Source organism: Cervus elaphus, chromosome 3, assembly GCF_910594005.1.
Source record: "Cervus elaphus chromosome 3, mCerEla1.1, whole genome shotgun sequence".
NCBI lineage: Eukaryota > Metazoa > Chordata > Mammalia > Artiodactyla > Cervidae > Cervus > Cervus elaphus.
This window is the reverse complement of record NC_057817.1, coordinates 39,409,107-39,430,352: the sequence shown is the minus strand read 5'-3', so window position 1 is coordinate 39,430,352 and position 21,246 is coordinate 39,409,107. Positions and strand designations below refer to the sequence as shown.

General features: G+C 56.8%; 1 protein-coding gene across 1 annotated transcript in view; it reads left to right on the top strand.

Moving 5' to 3' along the window:
* MUC19 (mucin 19, oligomeric) overlaps positions 1–19,729 on the top strand; it is an 83,706-nt gene extending 63,977 nt beyond the window's left edge. Inside the window, 2 exon segments of the mRNA XM_043879082.1 lie at positions 1,670–19,320; positions 19,433–19,729. Of these exon segments, the coding sequence (XP_043735017.1) occupies positions 1,670–19,320; positions 19,433–19,729 (17,948 nt within the window).
* The last annotated feature ends 1,517 nt before the right edge of the window (positions 19,730–21,246 follow it).

The following is a 21,246-nucleotide window of genomic DNA, read 5'->3' as shown; positions in this document are numbered from 1 at the left end:
GTGATCCCATGGACTGTAGCCCACCAGGTTCTTCGTCCATGGAATTCTCCAGGCAAGGATACTGGAGAATGGGTAGCCATTTCCTTTTCCAGGGGATCTTTCTGACCTAAGGATAGAATCCAGGTCTCCCTCATTGCAGATGGATTCTTTACCATCTGAGCCAACAGGGAAGCCACCTCAAGACCTCAAACAGAATACTAACTTAGAGTCACATGAATAAGAATAAAGTGAAGGTTTCAGAGGCAATAACAGTGTTAGCTGGTAGATAGCAAACTAGTCTGTAGAAAAATGCAGAAGCATAACTTGGTGGGCGGGAAGTTCCCTTAAATTAAGCTCAAAAAGAAGCTTCTGGTAGTCAAAGACAGGCCTTTTGGTTGTGATTGTGTAATCCATAGGAAGTTAAGTATGGGAAACACTTGAAGATATTTTAGATGTAGATTTCCACATGTATATCACCCGTCTTGGCTTCTCTGGAACTCCAGATTCATACTGAATTGATAACTTGACATTTTCATTTTTATGTCTAATAGATATCTCAGATTTAATATGTGCTAAACAGAATTCTTGATTTTCTCTCATACCCACACATATTCAGTCTTCCCCATATCAAAAAACAATACCATTATTGACTCAGTTTAATCAGGAAAAAACTTTAAGTTATCCTGATGCCTCTCTTTTTCAATTTTGCACTTCTCAGTTAAAGCAAGACCTATTAATGCTACTTTTAAAACATATTCTAAATTCATCCACTATTCTCAATCTCCTTTATCACCACTCTAGCCCTAGGCACTTATATATCATCTGAATTACTGAAATCACCTCATGCGGGTCTACCAGCTATTATTGTACACACTTACCTTATACTCTGTACAGAGTAGAAAGAGGGATTTTTAATATATATAAATATATCACTTCCTGGCATAAAATTATATCCCATTGGATTTAGAAATATGTCCAGTTTTCCTCCCCTGATTTACATTAACTTGCACAAACATGTCCTCATCTCCTCCTAACCCCCCATAATCCATATATATTTATCTAGTTCTGCTTCTCTAGCAGAAGTGGCTATGTCTGTCTTTTGCATTGTCTGATCCAACTGTTTGGAAAGATATTTCACTAGAGTTTCATGGAGCTGTGTGCTTCTTGCCACATCTCAAAATTAATAGCATCTTTTCAGAGAGGATTTGCTAGACAGGCAGTGTAAAATTGAACTCTTGATGCTAGATATCACTTCATTCATCTTAAGGATTTGATATATTACTTGTTTGTGAAAGTTAAATTGGTTGGATAGGAAATTCACTTGTGTTATGCAGGACACTCTTAGGCAAATCTATTTAATAGCTATATGATCTTACAAAAACACTTAATATATGTGTCACAGTATTGTTCTCATGTAAAAAGAGTATAAATGAAAAATTGTGGAGAGTTTACATGATACAGAAAATATTCAATAAATGACTTTTGATGGGATAAAAGAAGCAGGATAATAATGAATAATACGAAGAAAATAGGTTGCAGAAGATGAAAGGTAGGAGAATATGGTAGTTGATATGGCGTTGAAGGGGCATGAAAACTATGTAGGGCAGAGAGAAAGAAAAAAGATAATTGATTTCCTGTGGGCCAAGAGAGCTAAAAAACAATACTGACATTGTTCCTCATTGTTCAACAGGGATAACTGGAAAATCTCTTAAAACAACAGACAGCAGTTCAACAGTACCCAGAGGATCAGAAACAATTCAACCACCTGGTGTGGTTTCAGAGCCCACCACCCTATTGCCTGGGGTTACAAGCACCAAGGCCACAGGATCCGAGGCCAGTTTACCTTCAACTGGAGTGTCAGGGTTGCCTGGCTCCACCCAAGGAGGATTTGCAGCAACTGGAGGGAGTGGTGCAGGCTCAAAGCCTACTGCCCCGGTATCAGGAGAAACAAGGGCCAGTGTTGGGTCAGGAACCAGCGTACCTGTATCTGGAGCAGCAGTGACCCCTGGGTCATCACCGGGAAGTCCGCAAGCAGCTAGAGCACGTGGTGAAGGTTCAGCGACAGCTTCCCCATCATCTGGAGCCACAGGGACAAATGTTATCGGATCAGGAGCCAGCACACCTTTGTCTGGAGCGCCTGTGACCCCTGCGTCAGCCAGTGTAAGCCCAGAAGCCACGGGAAGGCCTCCTGTAAGTTCAGAGTCAACGGTCACACTGTCTGGAGCAACAGGGCCTAGTTTTCTAAGGTCTGGAACCAGTGTACCTTCACCTGGAGGAGCAGTGACCCCTGGGTCATCCCCAGGAGGGTCATCAGCACCTGCAAGCCCTGGGGCAGGCTCAGAAACAACTGTCCGAGTCCCTGGAGCAAGCGGGACTGATGTCACAGCATCAGGAGCCAGCTTACCCTCATCTGGAGCACCGGGGAGCCCTGGATCATCACCAGGAAGGTCAAGCGCAACTGCAGTATCTGGTGAAGGGTCTCAGCCCACTGTCCCATCGTCTGGAGCAACAGGGACTAATGCCGGACAATCAGGCACCCGTTTCCCCTCATCTGGAATACCAGCCACAGCTGGATCCACCACAGGAGGGTCAGCAGTAGCTGGGACACCTGGTGTAGATTCCCAGCAAACTGCCACACCGTCGGGCGCTGCGAGGACGACTGCTGGCAGATTCGGAACCGGCCTGCCTCCGGATCAGACATCGGAGAGCAGTTCATCAGTGCCCGGGGGATCAGAAACAATTCAACCACCTGGTGTGGTTTCAGAGCCCACCACCCTATTGCCTGGGGTTACAAGCACCAAGGCCACAGGATCCGAGGCCAGTTTACCTTCATCTGGAGTGTCAGGGTTGCCTGGCTCCACCCAAGGAGGATTTGCAGCAACTGGAGGGAGTGGTGCAGGCTCAAAGCCTACTGCCCCGGTATCAGGAGAAACAAGGGCCAGTGTTGGGTCAGGAACCAGCGTACCTGTATCTGGAGCAGCAGTGACCGCTGGGTCATCACCGGGAAGTCCCCAAGCAGCTGGAGCACGTGGTGAAGGTTCAGCGACAGCTTCCCCATCGTCTGGAGCCACAGGGACAAATGTTATCGGATCAGGAGCCAGCACACCTTTATCTGGAGCGCCTGTGACCCCTGCGTCAGCCAGTGTAAGCCCAGAAGCCACGGGAAGGCCTCCTGTAAGTTCAGAGTCAACGGTCACACTGTCTGGAGCAACAGGGCCTAGCTTTCTAAGGTCTGGAACCAGTGTACCTTCACCTGGAGGAGCAGTGACCCCTGGGTCATCCCCAGGAGGGTCATCAGCACCTGCAAGCCCTGGGGCAGGCTCAGAAACAACTGTCCGAGTCCCTGGAGCAAGCGGGACTGATGTCACAGCATCAGGAGCCAGCTTACCCTCATCTGGAGCACCAGGGAGCCCTGGATCATCACCAGGAAGGTCAAGCGCAACTGCAGTATCTGGTGAAGGGTCTCAGCCCACTGTCCCATTGTCTGGAGCAACAGGGACTAATGCCGGACAATCAGGCACCCGTTTCCCCTCATCTGGAATACCAGCCACAGCTGGATCCACCACAGGAGGGTCAGCAGTAGCTGGGACACCTGGTGTAGATTCCCAGCAAACTGCCACACCGTCGGGCGCTGCGAGGACGACTGCTGGCGGATTCGGAACCGGCCTGCCTCCGGGTCAGACATCGGAGAGCAGTTCATCAGTGCCCGGGGGATCAGAAACAATTCAACCACCTGGTGTGGTTGCAGAGCCCACCACCCTATTGCCTGGGGTTACAAGCACCAAGGCCACAGGATCCGAGGCCAGTTTACCTTCAACTGGAGTGTCAGGGTTGCCTGGCTCCACCCAAGGAGGATTTGCAGCAACTGGAGGGAGTGGTGCAGGCTCAAAGCCTACTGCCCCGGTATCAGGAGAAACAAGGGCCAGTGTTGGGTCAGGAACCAGCGTACCTGTATCTGGAGCAGCAGTGACCCCTGGGTCATCACCGGGAAGTCCGCAAGCAGCTGGAGCACGTGGTGAAGGTTCAGCGACAGCTTCCCCATCGTCTGGAGCCACAGGGACAAATGTTATCGGATCAGGAGCCAGCACACCTTTATCTGGAGCGCCTGTGACCCCTGCGTCAGCCAGTGTAAGCCCAGAAGCCACGGGAAGGCCTCCTGTAAGTTCAGAGTCAACGGTCACACTGTCTGGAGCAACAGGGCCTAGTTTTCTAAGGTCTGGAACCAGTGTACCTTCACCTGGAGGAGCAGTGACCCCTGGGTCATCCCCAGGAGGGTCATCAGCACCTGCAAGCCCTGGGGCAGGCTCAGAAACAACTGTCCGAGTCCCTGGAGCAAGCGGGACTGATGTCACAGCATCAGGAGCCAGCTTACCCTCATCTGGAGCACCGGGGAGCCCTGGATCATCACCAGGAAGGTCAAGCGCAACTGCAGTATCTGGTGAAGGGTCTCAGCCCACTGTCCCATCGTCTGGAGCAACAGGGACTAATGCCGGACAATCAGGCACCCGTTTCCCCTCATCTGGAATACCAGCCACAGCTGGATCCACCACAGGAGGGTCAGCAGTAGCTGGGACACCTGGTGTAGATTCCCAGCAAACTGCCACACCGTCGGGCGCTGCGAGGACGACTGCTGGCGGATTCGGAACCGGCCTGCCTCCGGGTCAGACATCGGAGAGCAGTTCATCAGTGCCCGGGGGATCAGAAACAATTCAACCACCTGGTGTGGTTTCAGAGCCCACCACCCTATTGCCTGGGGTTACAAGCACCAAGGCCACAGGATCCGAGGCCAGTTTACCTTCAACTGGAGTGTCAGGGTTGCCTGGCTCCACCCAAGGAGGATTTGCAGCAACTGGAGGGAGTGGTGCAGGCTCAAAGCCTACTGCCCCGGTATCAGGAGAAACAAGGGCCAGTGTTGGGTCAGGAACCAGCGTACCTGTATCTGGAGCAGCAGTGACCCCTGGGTCATCACCGGGAAGTCCGCAAGCAGCTGGAGCACGTGGTGAAGGTTCAGCGACAGCTTCCCCATCGTCTGGAGCCACAGGGACAAATGTTATCGGATCAGGAGCCAGCACACCTTTATCTGGAGCGCCTGTGACCCCTGCGTCAGCCAGTGTAAGCCCAGAAGCCACGGGAAGGCCTCCTGTAAGTTCAGAGTCAACGGTCACACTGTCTGGAGCAACAGGGCCTAGTTTTCTAAGGTCTGGAACCAGTGTACCTTCACCTGGAGGAGCAGTGACCCCTGGGTCATCCCCAGGAGGGTCATCAGCACCTGCAAGCCCTGGGGCAGGCTCAGAAACAACTGTCCGAGTCCCTGGAGCAAGCGGGACTGATGTCACAGCATCAGGAGCCAGCTTACCCTCATCTGGAGCACCGGGGAGCCCTGGATCATCACCAGGAAGGTCAAGCGCAACTGCAGTATCTGGTGAAGGGTCTCAGCCCACTGTCCCATCGTCTGGAGCAACAGGGACTAATGCCGGACAATCAGGCACCCGTTTCCCCTCATCTGGAATACCAGCCACAGCTGGATCCACCACAGGAGGGTCAGCAGTAGCTGGGACACCTGGTGTAGATTCCCAGCAAACTGCCACACCGTCGGGCGCTGCGAGGACGACTGCTGGCGGATTCGGAACCGGCCTGCCTCCGGGTCAGACATCGGAGAGCAGTTCATCAGTGCCCGGGGGATCAGAAACAATTCAACCACCTGGTGTGGTTTCAGAGCCCACCACCCTATTGCCTGGGGTTACAAGCACCAAGGCCACAGGATCCGAGGCCAGTTTACCTTCAACTGGAGTGTCAGGGTTGCCTGGCTCCACCCAAGGAGGATTTGCAGCAACTGGAGGGAGTGGTGCAGGCTCAAAGCCTACTGCCCCGGTATCAGGAGAAACAAGGGCCAGTGTTGGGTCAGGAACCAGCGTACCTGTATCTGGAGCAGCAGTGACCCCTGGGTCATCACCGGGAAGTCCGCAAGCAGCTGGAGCACGTGGTGAAGGTTCAGCGACAGCTTCCCCATCGTCTGGAGCCACAGGGACAAATGTTATCGGATCAGGAGCCAGCACACCTTTATCTGGAGCGCCTGTGACCCCTGCGTCAGCCAGTGTAAGCCCAGAAGCCACGGGAAGGCCTCCTGTAAGTTCAGAGTCAACGGTCACACTGTCTGGAGCAACAGGGCCTAGTTTTCTAAGGTCTGGAACCAGTGTACCTTCACCTGGAGGAGCAGTGACCCCTGGGTCATCCCCAGGAGGGTCATCAGCACCTGCAAGCCCTGGGGCAGGCTCAGAAACAACTGTCCGAGTCCCTGGAGCAAGCGGGACTGATGTCACAGCATCAGGAGCCAGCTTACCCTCATCTGGAGCACCAGGGAGCCCTGGATCATCACCAGGAAGGTCAAGCGCAACTGCAGTATCTGGTGAAGGGTCTCAGCCCACTGTCCCATCGTCTGGAGCAACAGGGACTAATGCCGGACAATCAGGCACCCGTTTCCCCTCATCTGGAATACCAGCCACAGCTGGATCCACCACAGGAGGGTCAGCAGTAGCTGGGACACCTGGTGTAGATTCCCAGCAAACTGCCACACCGTCGGGCGCTGCGAGGACGACTGCTGGCGGATTCGGAACCGGCCTGCCTCCGGGTCAGACATCGGAGAGCAGTTCATCAGTGCCCGGGGGATCAGAAACAATTCAACCACCTGGTGTGGTTTCAGAGCCCACCACCCTATTGCCTGGGGTTACAAGCACCAAGGCCACAGGATCCGAGGCCAGTTTACCTTCAACTGGAGTGTCAGGGTTGCCTGGCTCCACCCAAGGAGGATTTGCAGCAACTGGAGGGAGTGGTGCAGGCTCAAAGCCTACTGCCCCGGTATCAGGAGAAACAAGGGCCAGTGTTGGGTCAGGAACCAGCGTACCTGTATCTGGAGCAGCAGTGACCCCTGGGTCATCACCGGGAAGTCCGCAAGCAGCTGGAGCACGTGGTGAAGGTTCAGCGACAGCTTCCCCATCGTCTGGAGCCACAGGGACAAATGTTATCGGATCAGGAGCCAGCACACCTTTATCTGGAGCGCCTGTGACCCCTGCGTCAGCCAGTGTAAGCCCAGAAGCCATGGGAAGGCCTCCTGTAAGTTCAGAGTCAACGGTCACACTGTCTGGAGCAACAGGGCCTAGTTTTCTAAGGTCTGGAACCAGTGTACCTTCACCTGGAGGAGCAGTGACCCCTGGGTCATCCCCAGGAGGGTCATCAGCACCTGCAAGCCCTGGGGCAGGCTCAGAAACAACTGTCCAAGTCCCTGGAGCAAGCGGGACTGATGTCACAGCATCAGGAGCCAGCTTACCCTCATCTGGAAGACCGGGGAGCCCTGGATCATCACCAGGAAGGTCAAGCGCAACTGCAGTATCTGGTGAAGGGTCTCAGCCCACTGTCCCATCGTCTGGAGCAACAGGGACTAATGCCGGACAATCAGGCACCCGTTTCCCCTCATCTGGAATACCAGCCACAGCTGGATCCACCACAGGAGGGTCAGCAGTAGCTGGGACACCTGGTGTAGATTCCCAGCAAACTGCCACACCGTCGGGCGCTGCGAGGACGACTGCTGGCGGATTCGGAACCGGCCTGCCTCCGGGTCAGACATCGGAGAGCAGTTCATCAGTGCCCGGGGGATCAGAAACAATTCAACCACCTGGTGTGGTTTCAGAGCCCACCACCCTATTGCCTGGGGTTACAAGCACCAAGGCCACAGGATCCGAGGCCAGTTTACCTTCAACTGGAGTGTCAGGGTTGCCTGGCTCCACCCAAGGAGGATTTGCAGCAACTGGAGGGAGTGGTGCAGGCTCAAAGCCTACTGCCCGGGTATCAGGAGAAACAAGGGCCAGTGTTGGGTCAGGAACCAGCGTACCTGTATCTGGAGCAGCAGTGACCCCTGGGTCATCACCGGGAAGTCCGCAAGCAGCTGGAGCACGTGGTGAAGGTTCAGCGACAGCTTCCCCATCGTCTGGAGTCACAGGGACAAATGTTATCGGATCAGGAGCCAGCACACCTTTATCTGGAGCGCCTGTGACCCCTGCGTCAGCCAGTGTAAGCCCAGAAGCCACGGGAAGGCCTCCTGTAAGTTCAGAGTCAACGGTCACACTGTCTGGAGCAACAGGGCCTAGCTTTCTAAGGTCTGGAACCAGTGTACCTTCACCTGGAGGAGCAGTGACCCCTGGGTCATCCCCAGGAGGGTCATCAGCACCTGCAAGCCCTGGGGCAGGCTCAGAAACAACTGTCCGAGTCCCTGGAGCAAGCGGGACTGATGTCACAGCATCAGGAGCCAGCTTACCCTCATCTGGAAGACCGGGGAGCCCTGGATCATCACCAGGAAGGTCAAGCGCAACTGCAGTATCTGGTGAAGGGTCTCAGCCCACTGTCCCATCGTCTGGAGCAACAGGGACTAATGCCGGACAATCAGGCACCCGTTTCCCCTCATCTGGAATACCAGCCACAGCTGGATCCACCACAGGAGGGTCAGCAGTAGCTGGGACACCTGGTGTAGATTCCCAGCAAACTGCCACACCGTCGGGCGCTGCGAGGACGACTGCTGGCGGATTCGGAACCGGCCTGCCTCCGGGTCAGACATCGGAGAGCAGTTCATCAGTGCCCGGGGGATCAGAAACAATTCAACCACCTGGTGTGGTTTCAGAGCCCACCACCCTATTGCCTGGGGTTACAAGCACCAAGGCCACAGGATCCGAGGCCAGTTTACCTTCAACTGGAGTGTCAGGGTTGCCTGGCTCCACCCAAGGAGGATTTGCAGCAACTGGAGGGAGTGGTGCAGGCTCAAAGCCTACTGCCCGGGTATCAGGAGAAACAAGGGCCAGTGTTGGGTCAGGAACCAGCGTACCTGTATCTGGAGCAGCAGTGACCCCTGGGTCATCACCGGGAAGTCCGCAAGCAGCTGGAGCACGTGGTGAAGGTTCAGCGACAGCTTCCCCATCGTCTGGAGCCACAGGGACAAATGTTATCGGATCAGGAGCCAGCACACCTTTATCTGGAGTGCCTGTGACCCCTGCGTCAGCCAGTGTAAGCCCAGAAGCCACGGGAAGGCCTCCTGTAAGTTCAGAGTCAACGGTCACACTGTCTGGAGCAACAGGGCCTAGCTTTCTAAGGTCTGGAACCAGTGTACCTTCACCTGGAGGAGCAGTGACCCCTGGGTCATCCCCAGGAGGGTCATCAGCACCTGCAAGCCCTGGGGCAGGCTCAGAAACAACTGTCCGAGTCCCTGGAGCAAGCGGGACTGATGTCACAGCATCAGGAGCCAGCTTACCCTCATCTGGAGCACCAGGGAGCCCTGGATCATCACCAGGAAGGTCAAGCGCAACTGCAGTATCTGGTGAAGGGTCTCAGCCCACTGTCCCATTGTCTGGAGCAACAGGGACTAATGCCGGACAATCAGGCACCCGTTTCCCCTCATCTGGAATACCAGCCACAGCTGGATCCACCACAGGAGGGTCAGCAGTAGCTGGGACACCTGGTGTAGATTCCCAGCAAACTGCCACACCGTCGGGCGCTGCGAGGACGACTGCTGGCGGATTCGGAACCGGCCTGCCTCCGGGTCAGACATCGGAGAGCAGTTCATCAGTGCCCGGGGGATCAGAAACAATTCAACCACCTGGTGTGGTTTCAGAGCCCACCACCCTATTGCCTGGGGTTACAAGCACCAAGGCCACAGGATCCGAGGCCAGTTTACCTTCAACTGGAGTGTCAGGGTTGCCTGGCTCCACCCAAGGAGGATTTGCAGCAACTGGAGGGAGTGGTGCAGGCTCAAAGCCTACTGCCCCGGTATCAGGAGAAACAAGGGCCAGTGTTGGGTCAGGAACCAGCGTACCTGTATCTGGAGCAGCAGTGACCCCTGGGTCATCACCGGGAAGTCCGCAAGCAGCTGGAGCACGTGGTGAAGGTTCAGCGACAGCTTCCCCATCGTCTGGAGTCACAGGGACAAATGTTATCGGATCAGGAGCCAGCACACCTTTATCTGGAGCGCCTGTGACCCCTGCGTCAGCCAGTGTAAGCCCAGAAGCCACGGGAAGGCCTCCTGTAAGTTCAGAGTCAACGGTCACACTGTCTGGAGCAACAGGGCCTAGTTTTCTAAGGTCTGGAACCAGTGTACCTTCACCTGGAGGAGCAGTGACCCCTGGGTCATCCCCAGGAGGGTCATCAGCACCTGCAAGCCCTGGGGCAGGCTCAGAAACAACTGTCCGAGTCCCTGGAGCAAGCGGGACTGATGTCACAGCATCAGGAGCCAGCTTACCCTCATCTGGAAGACCGGGGAGCCCTGGATCATCACCAGGAAGGTCAAGCGCAACTGCAGTATCTGGTGAAGGGTCTCAGCCCACTGTCCCATCGTCTGGAGCAACAGGGACTAATGCCGGACAATCAGGCACCCGTTTCCCCTCATCTGGAATACCAGCCACAGCTGGATCCACCACAGGAGGGTCAGCAGTAGCTGGGACACCTGGTGTAGATTCCCAGCAAACTGCCACACCGTCGGGCGCTGCGAGGACGACTGCTGGCGGATTCGGAACCGGCCTGCCTCCGGGTCAGACATCGGAGAGCAGTTCATCAGTGCCCGGGGGATCAGAAACAATTCAACCACCTGGTGTGGTTTCAGAGCCCACCACCCTATTGCCTGGGGTTACAAGCACCAAGGCCACAGGATCCGAGGCCAGTTTACCTTCAACTGGAGTGTCAGGGTTGCCTGGCTCCACCCAAGGAGGATTTGCAGCAACTGGAGGGAGTGGTGCAGGCTCAAAGCCTACTGCCCGGGTATCAGGAGAAACAAGGGCCAGTGTTGGGTCAGGAACCAGCGTACCTGTATCTGGAGCAGCAGTGACCGCTGGGTCATCACCGGGAAGTCCGCAAGCAGCTGGAGCACGTGGTGAAGGTTCAGCGACAGCTTCCCCATCGTCTGGAGCCACAGGGACAAATGTTATCGGATCAGGAGCCAGCACACCTTTGTCTGGAGCGCCTGTGACCCCTGCGTCAGCCAGTGTAAGCCCAGAAGCCACGGGAAGGCCTCCTGTAAGTTCAGAGTCAACGGTCACACTGTCTGGAGCAACAGGGCCTAGTTTTCTAAGGTCTGGAACCAGTGTACCTTCACCTGGAGGAGCAGTGACCCCTGGGTCATCCCCAGGAGGGTCATCAGCACCTGCAAGCCCTGGGGCAGGCTCAGAAACAACTGTCCGAGTCCCTGGAGCAAGCGGGACTGATGTCACAGCATCAGGAGCCAGCTTACCCTCATCTGGAAGACCGGGGAGCCCTGGATCATCACCAGGAAGGTCAAGCGCAACTGCAGTATCTGGTGAAGGGTCTCAGCCCACTGTCCCATCGTCTGGAGCAACAGGGACTAATGCCGGACAATCAGGCACCCGTTTCCCCTCATCTGGAATACCAGCCACAGCTGGATCCACCACAGGAGGGTCAGCAGTAGCTGGGACACCTGGTGTAGATTCCCAGCAAACTGCCACACCGTCGGGCGCTGCGAGGACGACTGCTGGCGGATTCGGAACCGGCCTGCCTCCGGGTCAGACATCGGAGAGCAGTTCATCAGTGCCCGGGGGATCAGAAACAATTCAACCACCTGGTGTGGTTTCAGAGCCCACCACCCTATTGCCTGGGGTTACAAGCACCAAGGCCACAGGATCCGAGGCCAGTTTACCTTCAACTGGAGTGTCAGGGTTGCCTGGCTCCACCCAAGGAGGATTTGCAGCAACTGGAGGGAGTGGTGCAGGCTCAAAGCCTACTGCCCGGGTATCAGGAGAAACAAGGGCCAGTGTTGGGTCAGGAACCAGCGTACCTGTATCTGGAGCAGCAGTGACCCCTGGGTCATCACCGGGAAGTCCGCAAGCAGCTGGAGCACGTGGTGAAGGTTCAGCGACAGCTTCCCCATCGTCTGGAGCCACAGGGACAAATGTTATCGGATCAGGAGCCAGCACACCTTTGTCTGGAGCGCCTGTGACCCCTGCGTCAGCCAGTGTAAGCCCAGAAGCCACGGGAAGGCCTCCTGTAAGTTCAGAGTCAACGGTCACACTGTCTGGAGCAACAGAGCCTAGCTTTCTAAGGTCTGGAACCAGTGTACCTTCACCTGGAGGAGCAGTGACCCCTGGGTCATCCCCAGGAGGGTCATCAGCACCTGCAAGCCCTGGGGCAGGCTCAGAAACAACTGTCCGAGTCCCTGGAGCAAGCGGGACTGATGTCACAGCATCAGGAGCCAGCTTACCCTCATCTGGAAGACCGGGGAGCCCTGGATCATCACCAGGAAGGTCAAGCGCAACTGCAGTATCTGGTGAAGGGTCTCAGCCCACTGTCCCATCGTCTGGAGCAACAGGGACTAATGCCGGACAATCAGGCACCCGTTTCCCCTCATCTGGAATACCAGCCACAGCTGGATCCACCACAGGAGGGTCAGCAGTAGCTGGGACACCTGGTGTAGATTCCCAGCAAACTGCCACACCGTCGGGCGCTGCGAGGACGACTGCTGGCGGATTCGGAACCGGCCTGCCTCCGGGTCAGACATCGGAGAGCAGTTCATCAGTGCCCGGGGGATCAGAAACAATTCAACCACCTGGTGTGGTTTCAGAGCCCACCACCCTATTGCCTGGGGTTACAAGCACCAAGGCCACAGGATCCGAGGCCAGTTTACCTTCAACTGGAGTGTCAGGGTTGCCTGGCTCCACCCAAGGAGGATTTGCAGCAACTGGAGGGAGTGGTGCAGGCTCAAAGCCTACTGCCCGGGTATCAGGAGAAACAAGGGCCAGTGTTGGGTCAGGAACCAGCGTACCTGTATCTGGAGCAGCAGTGACCCCTGGGTCATCACCGGGAAGTCCGCAAGCAGCTGGAGCACGTGGTGAAGGTTCAGCGACAGCTTCCCCATCGTCTGGAGTCACAGGGACAAATGTTATCGGATCAGGAGCCAGCACACCTTTATCTGGAGTGCCTGTGACCCCTGCGTCAGCCAGTGTAAGCCCAGAAGCCACGGGAAGGCCTCCTGTAAGTTCAGAGTCAACGGTCACACTGTCTGGAGCAACAGGGCCTAGCTTTCTAAGGTCTGGAACCAGTGTACCTTCACCTGGAGGAGCAGTGACCCCTGGGTCATCCCCAGGAGGGTCATCAGCACCTGCAAGCCCTGGGGCAGGCTCAGAAACAACTGTCCGAGTCCCTGGAGCAAGCGGGACTGATGTCACAGCATCAGGAGCCAGCTTACCCTCATCTGGAGCACCAGGGAGCCCTGGATCATCACCAGGAAGGTCAAGCGCAACTGCAGTATCTGGTGAAGGGTCTCAGCCCACTGTCCCATCGTCTGGAGCAACAGGGACTAATGCCGGACAATCAGGCACCCGTTTCCCCTCATCTGGAATACCAGCCACAGCTGGATCCACCACAGGAGGGTCAGCAGTAGCTGGGACACCTGGTGTAGATTCCCAGCAAACTGCCACACCGTCGGGCGCTGCGAGGACGACTGCTGGCGGATTCGGAACCGGCCTGCCTCCGGGTCAGACATCGGAGAGCAGTTCATCAGTGCCCGGGGGATCAGAAACAATTCAACCACCTGGTGTGGTTTCAGAGCCCACCACCCTATTGCCTGGGGTTACAAGCACCAAGGCCACAGGATCCGAGGCCAGTTTACCTTCAACTGGAGTGTCAGGGTTGCCTGGCTCCACCCAAGGAGGATTTGCAGCAACTGGAGGGAGTGGTGCAGGCTCAAAGCCTACTGCCCGGGTATCAGGAGAAACAAGGGCCAGTGTTGGGTCAGGAACCAGCGTACCTGTATCTGGAGCAGCAGTGACCGCTGGGTCATCACCGGGAAGTCCGCAAGCAGCTGGAGCACGTGGTGAAGGTTCAGCGACAGCTTCCCCATCGTCTGGAGCCACAGGGACAAATGTTATCGGATCAGGAGCCAGCACACCTTTGTCTGGAGCGCCTGTGACCCCTGCGTCAGCCAGTGTAAGCCCAGAAGCCACGGGAAGGCCTCCTGTAAGTTCAGAGTCAACGGTCACACTGTCTGGAGCAACAGGGCCTAGCTTTCTAAGGTCTGGAACCAGTGTACCTTCACCTGGAGGAGCAGTGACCCCTGGGTCATCCCCAGGAGGGTCATCAGCACCTGCAAGCCCTGGGGCAGGCTCAGAAACAACTGTCCGAGTCCCTGGAGCAAGCGGGACTGATGTCACAGCATCAGGAGCCAGCTTACCCTCATCTGGAGCACCAGGGAGCCCTGGATCATCACCAGGAAGGTCAAGCGCAACTGCAGTATCTGGTGAAGGGTCTCAGCCCACTGTCCCATCGTCTGGAGCAACAGGGACTAATGCCGGACAATCAGGCACCCGTTTCCCCTCATCTGGAATACCAGCCACAGCTGGATCCACCACAGGAGGGTCAGCAGTAGCTGGGACACCTGGTGTAGATTCCCAGCAAACTGCCACACCGTCGGGCGCTGCGAGGACGACTGCTGGCGGATTCGGAACCGGCCTGCCTCCGGGTCAGACATCGGAGAGCAGTTCATCAGTGCCCGGGGGATCAGAAACAATTCAACCACCTGGTGTGGTTTCAGAGCCCACCACCCTATTGCCTGGGGTTACAAGCACCAAGGCCACAGGATCCGAGGCCAGTTTACCTTCAACTGGAGTGTCAGGGTTGCCTGGCTCCACCCAAGGAGGATTTGCAGCAACTGGAGGGAGTGGTGCAGGCTCAAAGCCTACTGCCCGGGTATCAGGAGAAACAAGGGCCAGTGTTGGGTCAGGAACCAGCGTACCTGTATCTGGAGCAGCAGTGACCGCTGGGTCATCACCGGGAAGTCCGCAAGCAGCTGGAGCACGTGGTGAAGGTTCAGCGACAGCTTCCCCATCGTCTGGAGCCACAGGGACAAATGTTATCGGATCAGGAGCCAGCACACCTTTGTCTGGAGCGTCTGTGACCCCTGGGTCAGCCAGTGTAAGCCCAGAAGCCACGGGAAGGCCTCCTGTAAGTTCAGAGTCAACGGTCACACTGTCTGGAGCAACAGGGCCTAGTTTTCTAAGGTCTGGAACCAGTGTACCTTCACCTGGAGGAGCAGTGACCCCTGGGTCATCCCCAGGAGGGTCATCAGCACCTGCAAGCCCTGGGGCAGGCTCAGAAACAACTGTCCGAGTCCCTGGAGCAAGCGGGACTGATGTCACAGCATCAGGAGCCAGCTTACCCTCATCTGGAGCACCAGGGAGCCCTGGATCATCACCAGGAAGGTCAAGCGCAACTGCAGTATCTGGTGAAGGGTCTCAGCCCACTGTCCCATCGTCTGGAGCAACAGGGACTAATGCCGGACAATCAGGCACCCGTTTCCCCTCATCTGGAATACCAGCCACAGCTGGATCCACCACAGGAGGGTCAGCAGTAGCTGGGACACCTGGTGTAGATTCCCAGCAAACTGCCACACCGTCGGGCGCTGCGAGGACGACTGCTGGCGGATTCGGAACCGGCCTGCCTCCGGGTCAGACATCGGAGAGCAGTTCATCAGTGCCCGGGGGATCAGAAACAATTCAACCACCTGGTGTGGTTTCAGAGCCCACCACCCTATTGCCTGGGGTTACAAGCACCAAGGCCACAGGATCCGAGGCCAGTTTACCTTCAACTGGAGTGTCAGGGTTGCCTGGCTCCACCCAAGGAGGATTTGCAGCAACTGGAGGGAGTGGTGCAGGCTCAAAGCCTACTGCCCGGGTATCAGGAGAAACAAGGGCCAGTGTTGGGTCAGGAACCAGCGTACCTGTATCTGGAGCAGCAGTGACCCCTGGGTCATCACCGGGAAGTCCGCAAGCAGCTGGAGCACGTGGTGAAGGTTCAGCGACAGCTTCCCCATCGTCTGGAGTCACAGGGACAAATGTTATCGGATCAGGAGCCAGCACACCTTTATCTGGAGCGCCTGTGACCCCTGCGTCAGCCAGTGTAAGCCCAGAAGCCACGGGAAGGCCTCCTGTAAGTTCAGAGTCAACGGTCACACTGTCTGGAGCAACAGGGCCTAGCTTTCTAAGGTCTGGAACCAGTGTACCTTCACCTGGAGGAGCAGTGACCCCTGGGTCATCCCCAGGAGGGTCATCAGCACCTGCAAGCCCTGGGGCAGGCTCAGAAACAACTGTCCGAGTCCCTGGAGCAAGCGGGACTGATGTCACAGCATCAGGAGCCAGCTTACCCTCATCTGGAAGACCGGGGAGCCCTGGATCATCACCAGGAAGGTCAAGCGCAACTGCAGTATCTGGTGAAGGGTCTCAGCCCACTGTCCCATCGTCTGGAGCAACAGGGACTAATGCCGGACAATCAGGCACCCGTTTCCCCTCATCTGGAATACCAGCCACAGCTGGATCCACCACAGGAGGGTCAGCAGTAGCTGGGACACCTGGTGTAGATTCCCAGCAAACTGCCACACCGTCGGGCGCTGCGAGGACGACTGCTGGCGGATTCGGAACCGGCCTGCCTCCGGGTCAGACATCGGAGAGCAGTTCATCAGTGCCCGGGGGATCAGAAACAATTCAACCACCTGGTGTGGTTTCAGAGCCCACCACCCTATTGCCTGGGGTTACAAGCACCAAGGCCACAGGATCCGAGGCCAGTTTACCTTCAACTGGAGTGTCAGGGTTGCCTGGCTCCACCCAAGGAGGATTTGCAGCAACTGGAGGGAGTGGTGCAGGCTCAAAGCCTACTGCCCGGGTATCAGGAGAAACAAGGGCCAGTGTTGGGTCAGGAACCAGCGTACCTGTATCTGGAGCAGCAGTGACCCCTGGGTCATCACCGGGAAGTCCGCAAGCAGCTGGAGCACGTGGTGAAGGTTCAGCGACAGCTTCCCCATCGTCTGGAGCCACAGGGACAAATGTTATCGGATCAGGAGCCAGCACACCTTTATCTGGAGTGCCTGTGACCCCTGCGTCAGCCAGTGTAAGCCCAGAAGCCACGGGAAGGCCTCCTGTAAGTTCAGAGTCAACGGTCACACTGTCTGGAGCAACAGGGCCTAGCTTTCTAAGGTCTGGAACCAGTGTACCTTCACCTGGAGGAGCAGTGACCCCTGGGTCATCCCCAGGAGGGTCATCAGCACCTGCAAGCCCTGGGGCAGGCTCAGAAACAACTGTCCGAGTCCCTGGAGCAAGCGGGACTGATGTCACAGCATCAGGAGCCAGCTTACCCTCATCTGGAGCACCAGGGAGCCCTGGATCATCACCAGGAAGGTCAAGCGCAACTGCAGTATCTGGTGAAGGGTCTCAGCCCACTGTCCCATTGTCTGGAGCAACAGGGACTAATGCCGGACAATCAGGCACCCGTTTCCCCTCATCTGGAATACCAGCCACAGCTGGATCCACCACAGGAGGGTCAGCAGTAGCTGGGACACCTGGTGTAGATTCCCAGCAAACTGCCACACCGTCGGGCGCTGCGAGGACGACTGCTGGCGGATTCGGAACCGGCCTGCCTCCGGGTCAGACATCGGAGAGCAGTTCATCAGTGCCCGGGGGATCAGAAACAATTCAACCACCTGGTGTGGTTGCAGAGCCCACCACCCTATTGCCTGGGGTTACAAGCACCAAGGCCACAGGATCCGAGGCCAGTTTACCTTCATCTGGAGTGTCAGGGTTGCCTGGCTCCACCCAAGGAGGATTTGCAGCAACTGGAGGGAGTGGTGCAGGCTCAAAGCCTACTGCCCGGGTATCAGGAGAAACAAGGGCCAGTGTTGGGTCAGGAACCAGCGTACCTGTATCTGGAGCAGCAGTGACCCCTGGGTCATCACCGGGAAGTCCGCAAGCAGCTGGAGCACGTGGTGAAGGTTCAGCGACAGCTTCCCCATCGTCTGGAGCCACAGGGACAAATGTTATCGGATCAGGAGCCAGCACACCTTTATCTGGAGCGCCTGTGACCCCTGCGTCAGCCAGTGTAAGCCCAGAAGCCACGGGAAGGCCTCCTGTAAGTTCAGAGTCAACGGTCACACTGTCTGGAGCAACAGGGCCTAGTTTTCTAAGGTCTGGAACCAGTGTACCTTCACCTGGAGGAGCAGTGACCCCTGGGTCATCCCCAGGAGGGTCATCAGCACCTGCAAGCCCTGGGGCAGGCTCAGAAACAACTGTCCGAGTCCCTGGAGCAAGCGGGACTGATGTCACAGCATCAGGAGCCAGCTTACCCTCATCTGGAGCACCAGGGAGCCCTGGATCATCACCAGGAAGGTCAAGCGCAACTGCAGTATCTGGTGAAGGGTCTCAGCCCACTGTCCCATCGTCTGGAGCAACAGGGACTAATGCCGGACAATCAGGCACCCGTTTCCCCTCATCTGGAATACCAGCCACAGCTGGATCCACCACAGGAGGGTCAGCAGTAGCTGGGACACCTGGTGTAGATTCCCAGCAAACTGCCACACCGTCGGGCGCTGCGAGGACGACTGCTGGCGGATTCGGAACCGGCCTGCCTCCGGGTCAGACATCGGAGAGCAGTTCATCAGTGCCCGGGGGATCAGAAACAATTCAACCACCTGGTGTGGTTTCAGAGCCCACCACCCTATTGCCTGGGGTTACAAGCACCAAGGCCACAGGATCCGAGGCCAGTTTACCTTCAACTGGAGTGTCAGGGTTGCCTGGCTCCACCCAAGGAGGATTTGCAGCAACTGGAGGGAGTGGTGCAGGCTCAAAGCCTACTGCCCGGGTATCAGGAGAAACAAGGGCCAGTGTTGGGTCAGGAACCAGCGTACCTGTATCTGGAGCAGCAGTGACCGCTGGGTCATCACCGGGAAGTCCGCAAGCAGCTGGAGCACGTGGTGAAGGTTCAGCGACAGCTTCCCCATCGTCTGGAGCCACAGGGACAAATGTTATCGGATCAGGAGCCAGCACACCTTTATCTGGAGCGCCTGTGACCCCTGCGTCAGCCAGTGTAAGCCCAGAAGCCACGGGAAGGCCTCCTGTAAGTTCAGAGTCAACGGTCACACTGTCTGGAGCAACAGGGCCTAGTTTTCTAAGGTCTGGAACCAGTGTACCTTCACCTGGAGGAGCAGTGACCCCTGGGTCATCCCCAGGAGGGTCATCAGCACCTGCAAGCCCTGGGGCAGGCTCAGAAACAACTGTCCGAGTCCCTGGAGCAAGCGGGACTGATGTCACAGCATCAGGAGCCAGCTTACCCTCATCTGGAGCACCAGGGAGCCCTGGATCATCACCAGGAAGGTCAAGCGCAACTGCAGTATCTGGTGAAGGGTCTCAGCCCACTGTCCCATCGTCTGGAGCCACAGGGACAAATGTTATCGGATCAGGAGCCAGCACACCTTTATCTGGAGTGCCTGTGACCCCTGCGTCAGCCAGTGTAAGCCCAGAAGCCACGGGAAGGCCTCCTGTAAGTTCAGAGTCAACGGTCACACTGTCTGGAGCAACAGGGCCTAGCTTTCTAAGGTCTGGAACCAGTGTACCTTCACCTGGAGGAGCAGTGACCCCTGGGTCATCCCCAGGAGGGTCATCAGCACCTGCAAGCCCTGGGGCAGGCTCAGAAACAACTGTCCGAGTCCCTGGAGCAAGCGGGACTGATGTCACAGCATCAGGAGCCAGCTTACCCTCATCTGGAGCACCAGGGAGCCCTGGATCATCACCAGGAAGGTCAAGCGCAACTGCAGTATCTGGTGAAGGGTCTCAGCCCACTGTCCCATCGTCTGGAGCAACAGGGACTAATGCCGGACAATCAGGCACCCGTTTCCCCTCATCTGGAATACCAGCCACAGCTGGATCCACCACAGGAGGGTCAGCAGTAGCTGGGACACCTGGTGTAGATTCCCAGCAAACTGTCACACCGTCGGGCGCTGCGAGGACGACTGCTGGCGGATTCGGAACCGGCCTGCCTCCGGGTCAGACATCGGAGAGCAGTTCATCAGTGCCCGGGGGATCAGAAACAATTCAACCACCTGGTGTGGTTTCAGAGCCCACCACCCTATTGCCTGGGGTTACAAGCACCAAGGCCACAGGATCCGAGGCCAGTTTACCTTCAACTGGAGTGTCAGGGTTGCCTGGCTCCACCCAAGGAGGATTTGCAGCAACTGGAGGGAGTGGTGCAGGCTCAAAGCCTACTGCCCCGGTATCAGGAGAAACAAGGGCCAGTGTTGGGTCAGGAACCAGCGTACCTGTATCTGGAGCAGCAGTGACCCCTGGGTCATCACCGGGAAGTCCGCAAGCAGCTGGAGCACGTGGTGAAGGTTCAGCGACAGCTTCCCCATCGTCTGGAGCCACAGGGACAAATGTTATCGGATCAGGAGCCAGCACACCTTTATCTGGAGCGCCTGTGACCCCTGCGTCAGCCAGTGTAAGCCCAGAAGCCACGGGAAGGCCTCCTGTAAGTTCAGAGTCAACGGTCACACTGTCTGGAGCAACAGGGCCTAGTTTTCTAAGGTCTGGAACCAGTGTACCTTCACCTGGAGGAGCAGTGACCCCTGGGTCATCCCCAGGAGGGTCATCAGCACCTGCAAGCCCTGGGGCAGGCTCAGAAACAACTGTCCGAGTCCCTGGAGCAAGCGGGACTGATGTCACAGCATCAGGAGCCAGCTTACCCTCATCTGGAGCACCAGGGAGCCCTGGATCATCACCAGGAAGGTCAAGCGCAACTGCAGTATCTGGTGAAGGGTCTCAGCCCACTGTCCCATCGTCTGGAGCAACAGGGACTAATGCCGGACAATCAGGCACCCGTTTCCCCTCATCTGGAATACCAGCCACAGCTGGATCCACCACAGGAGGGTCAGCAGTAGCTGGGACACCTGGTGTAGATTCCCAGCAAACTGCCACACCGTCGGGCGCTGCGAGGACGACTGCTGGCGGATTCGGAACCGGCCTGCCTCCGGGTCAGACATCAGAGAGCAGTTCATCAGTGCCCGGGGGATCAGAAACAATTCAACCACCTGGTGTGGTTTCAGAGCCCACCACCCTATTGCCTGGGGTTACAAGCACCAAGGCCACAGGATCCGAGGCCAGTTTACCTTCAACTGGAGTGTCAGGGTTGCCTGGCTCCACCCAAGGAGGATTTGCAGCAACTGGAGGGAGTGGTGCAGGCTCAAAGCCTACTGCCCCGGTATCAGGAGAAACAAGGGCCAGTGTTGGGTCAGGAACCAGCGTACCTGTATCTGGAGCAGCAGTGACCCCTGGGTCATCACCGGGAAGTCCGCAAGCAGCTGGAGCACGTGGTGAAGGTTCAGCGACAGCTTCCCCATCGTCTGGAGCCACAGGGACAAATGTTATCGGATCAGGAGCCAGCACACCTTTGTCTGGAGCGCCTGTGACCCCT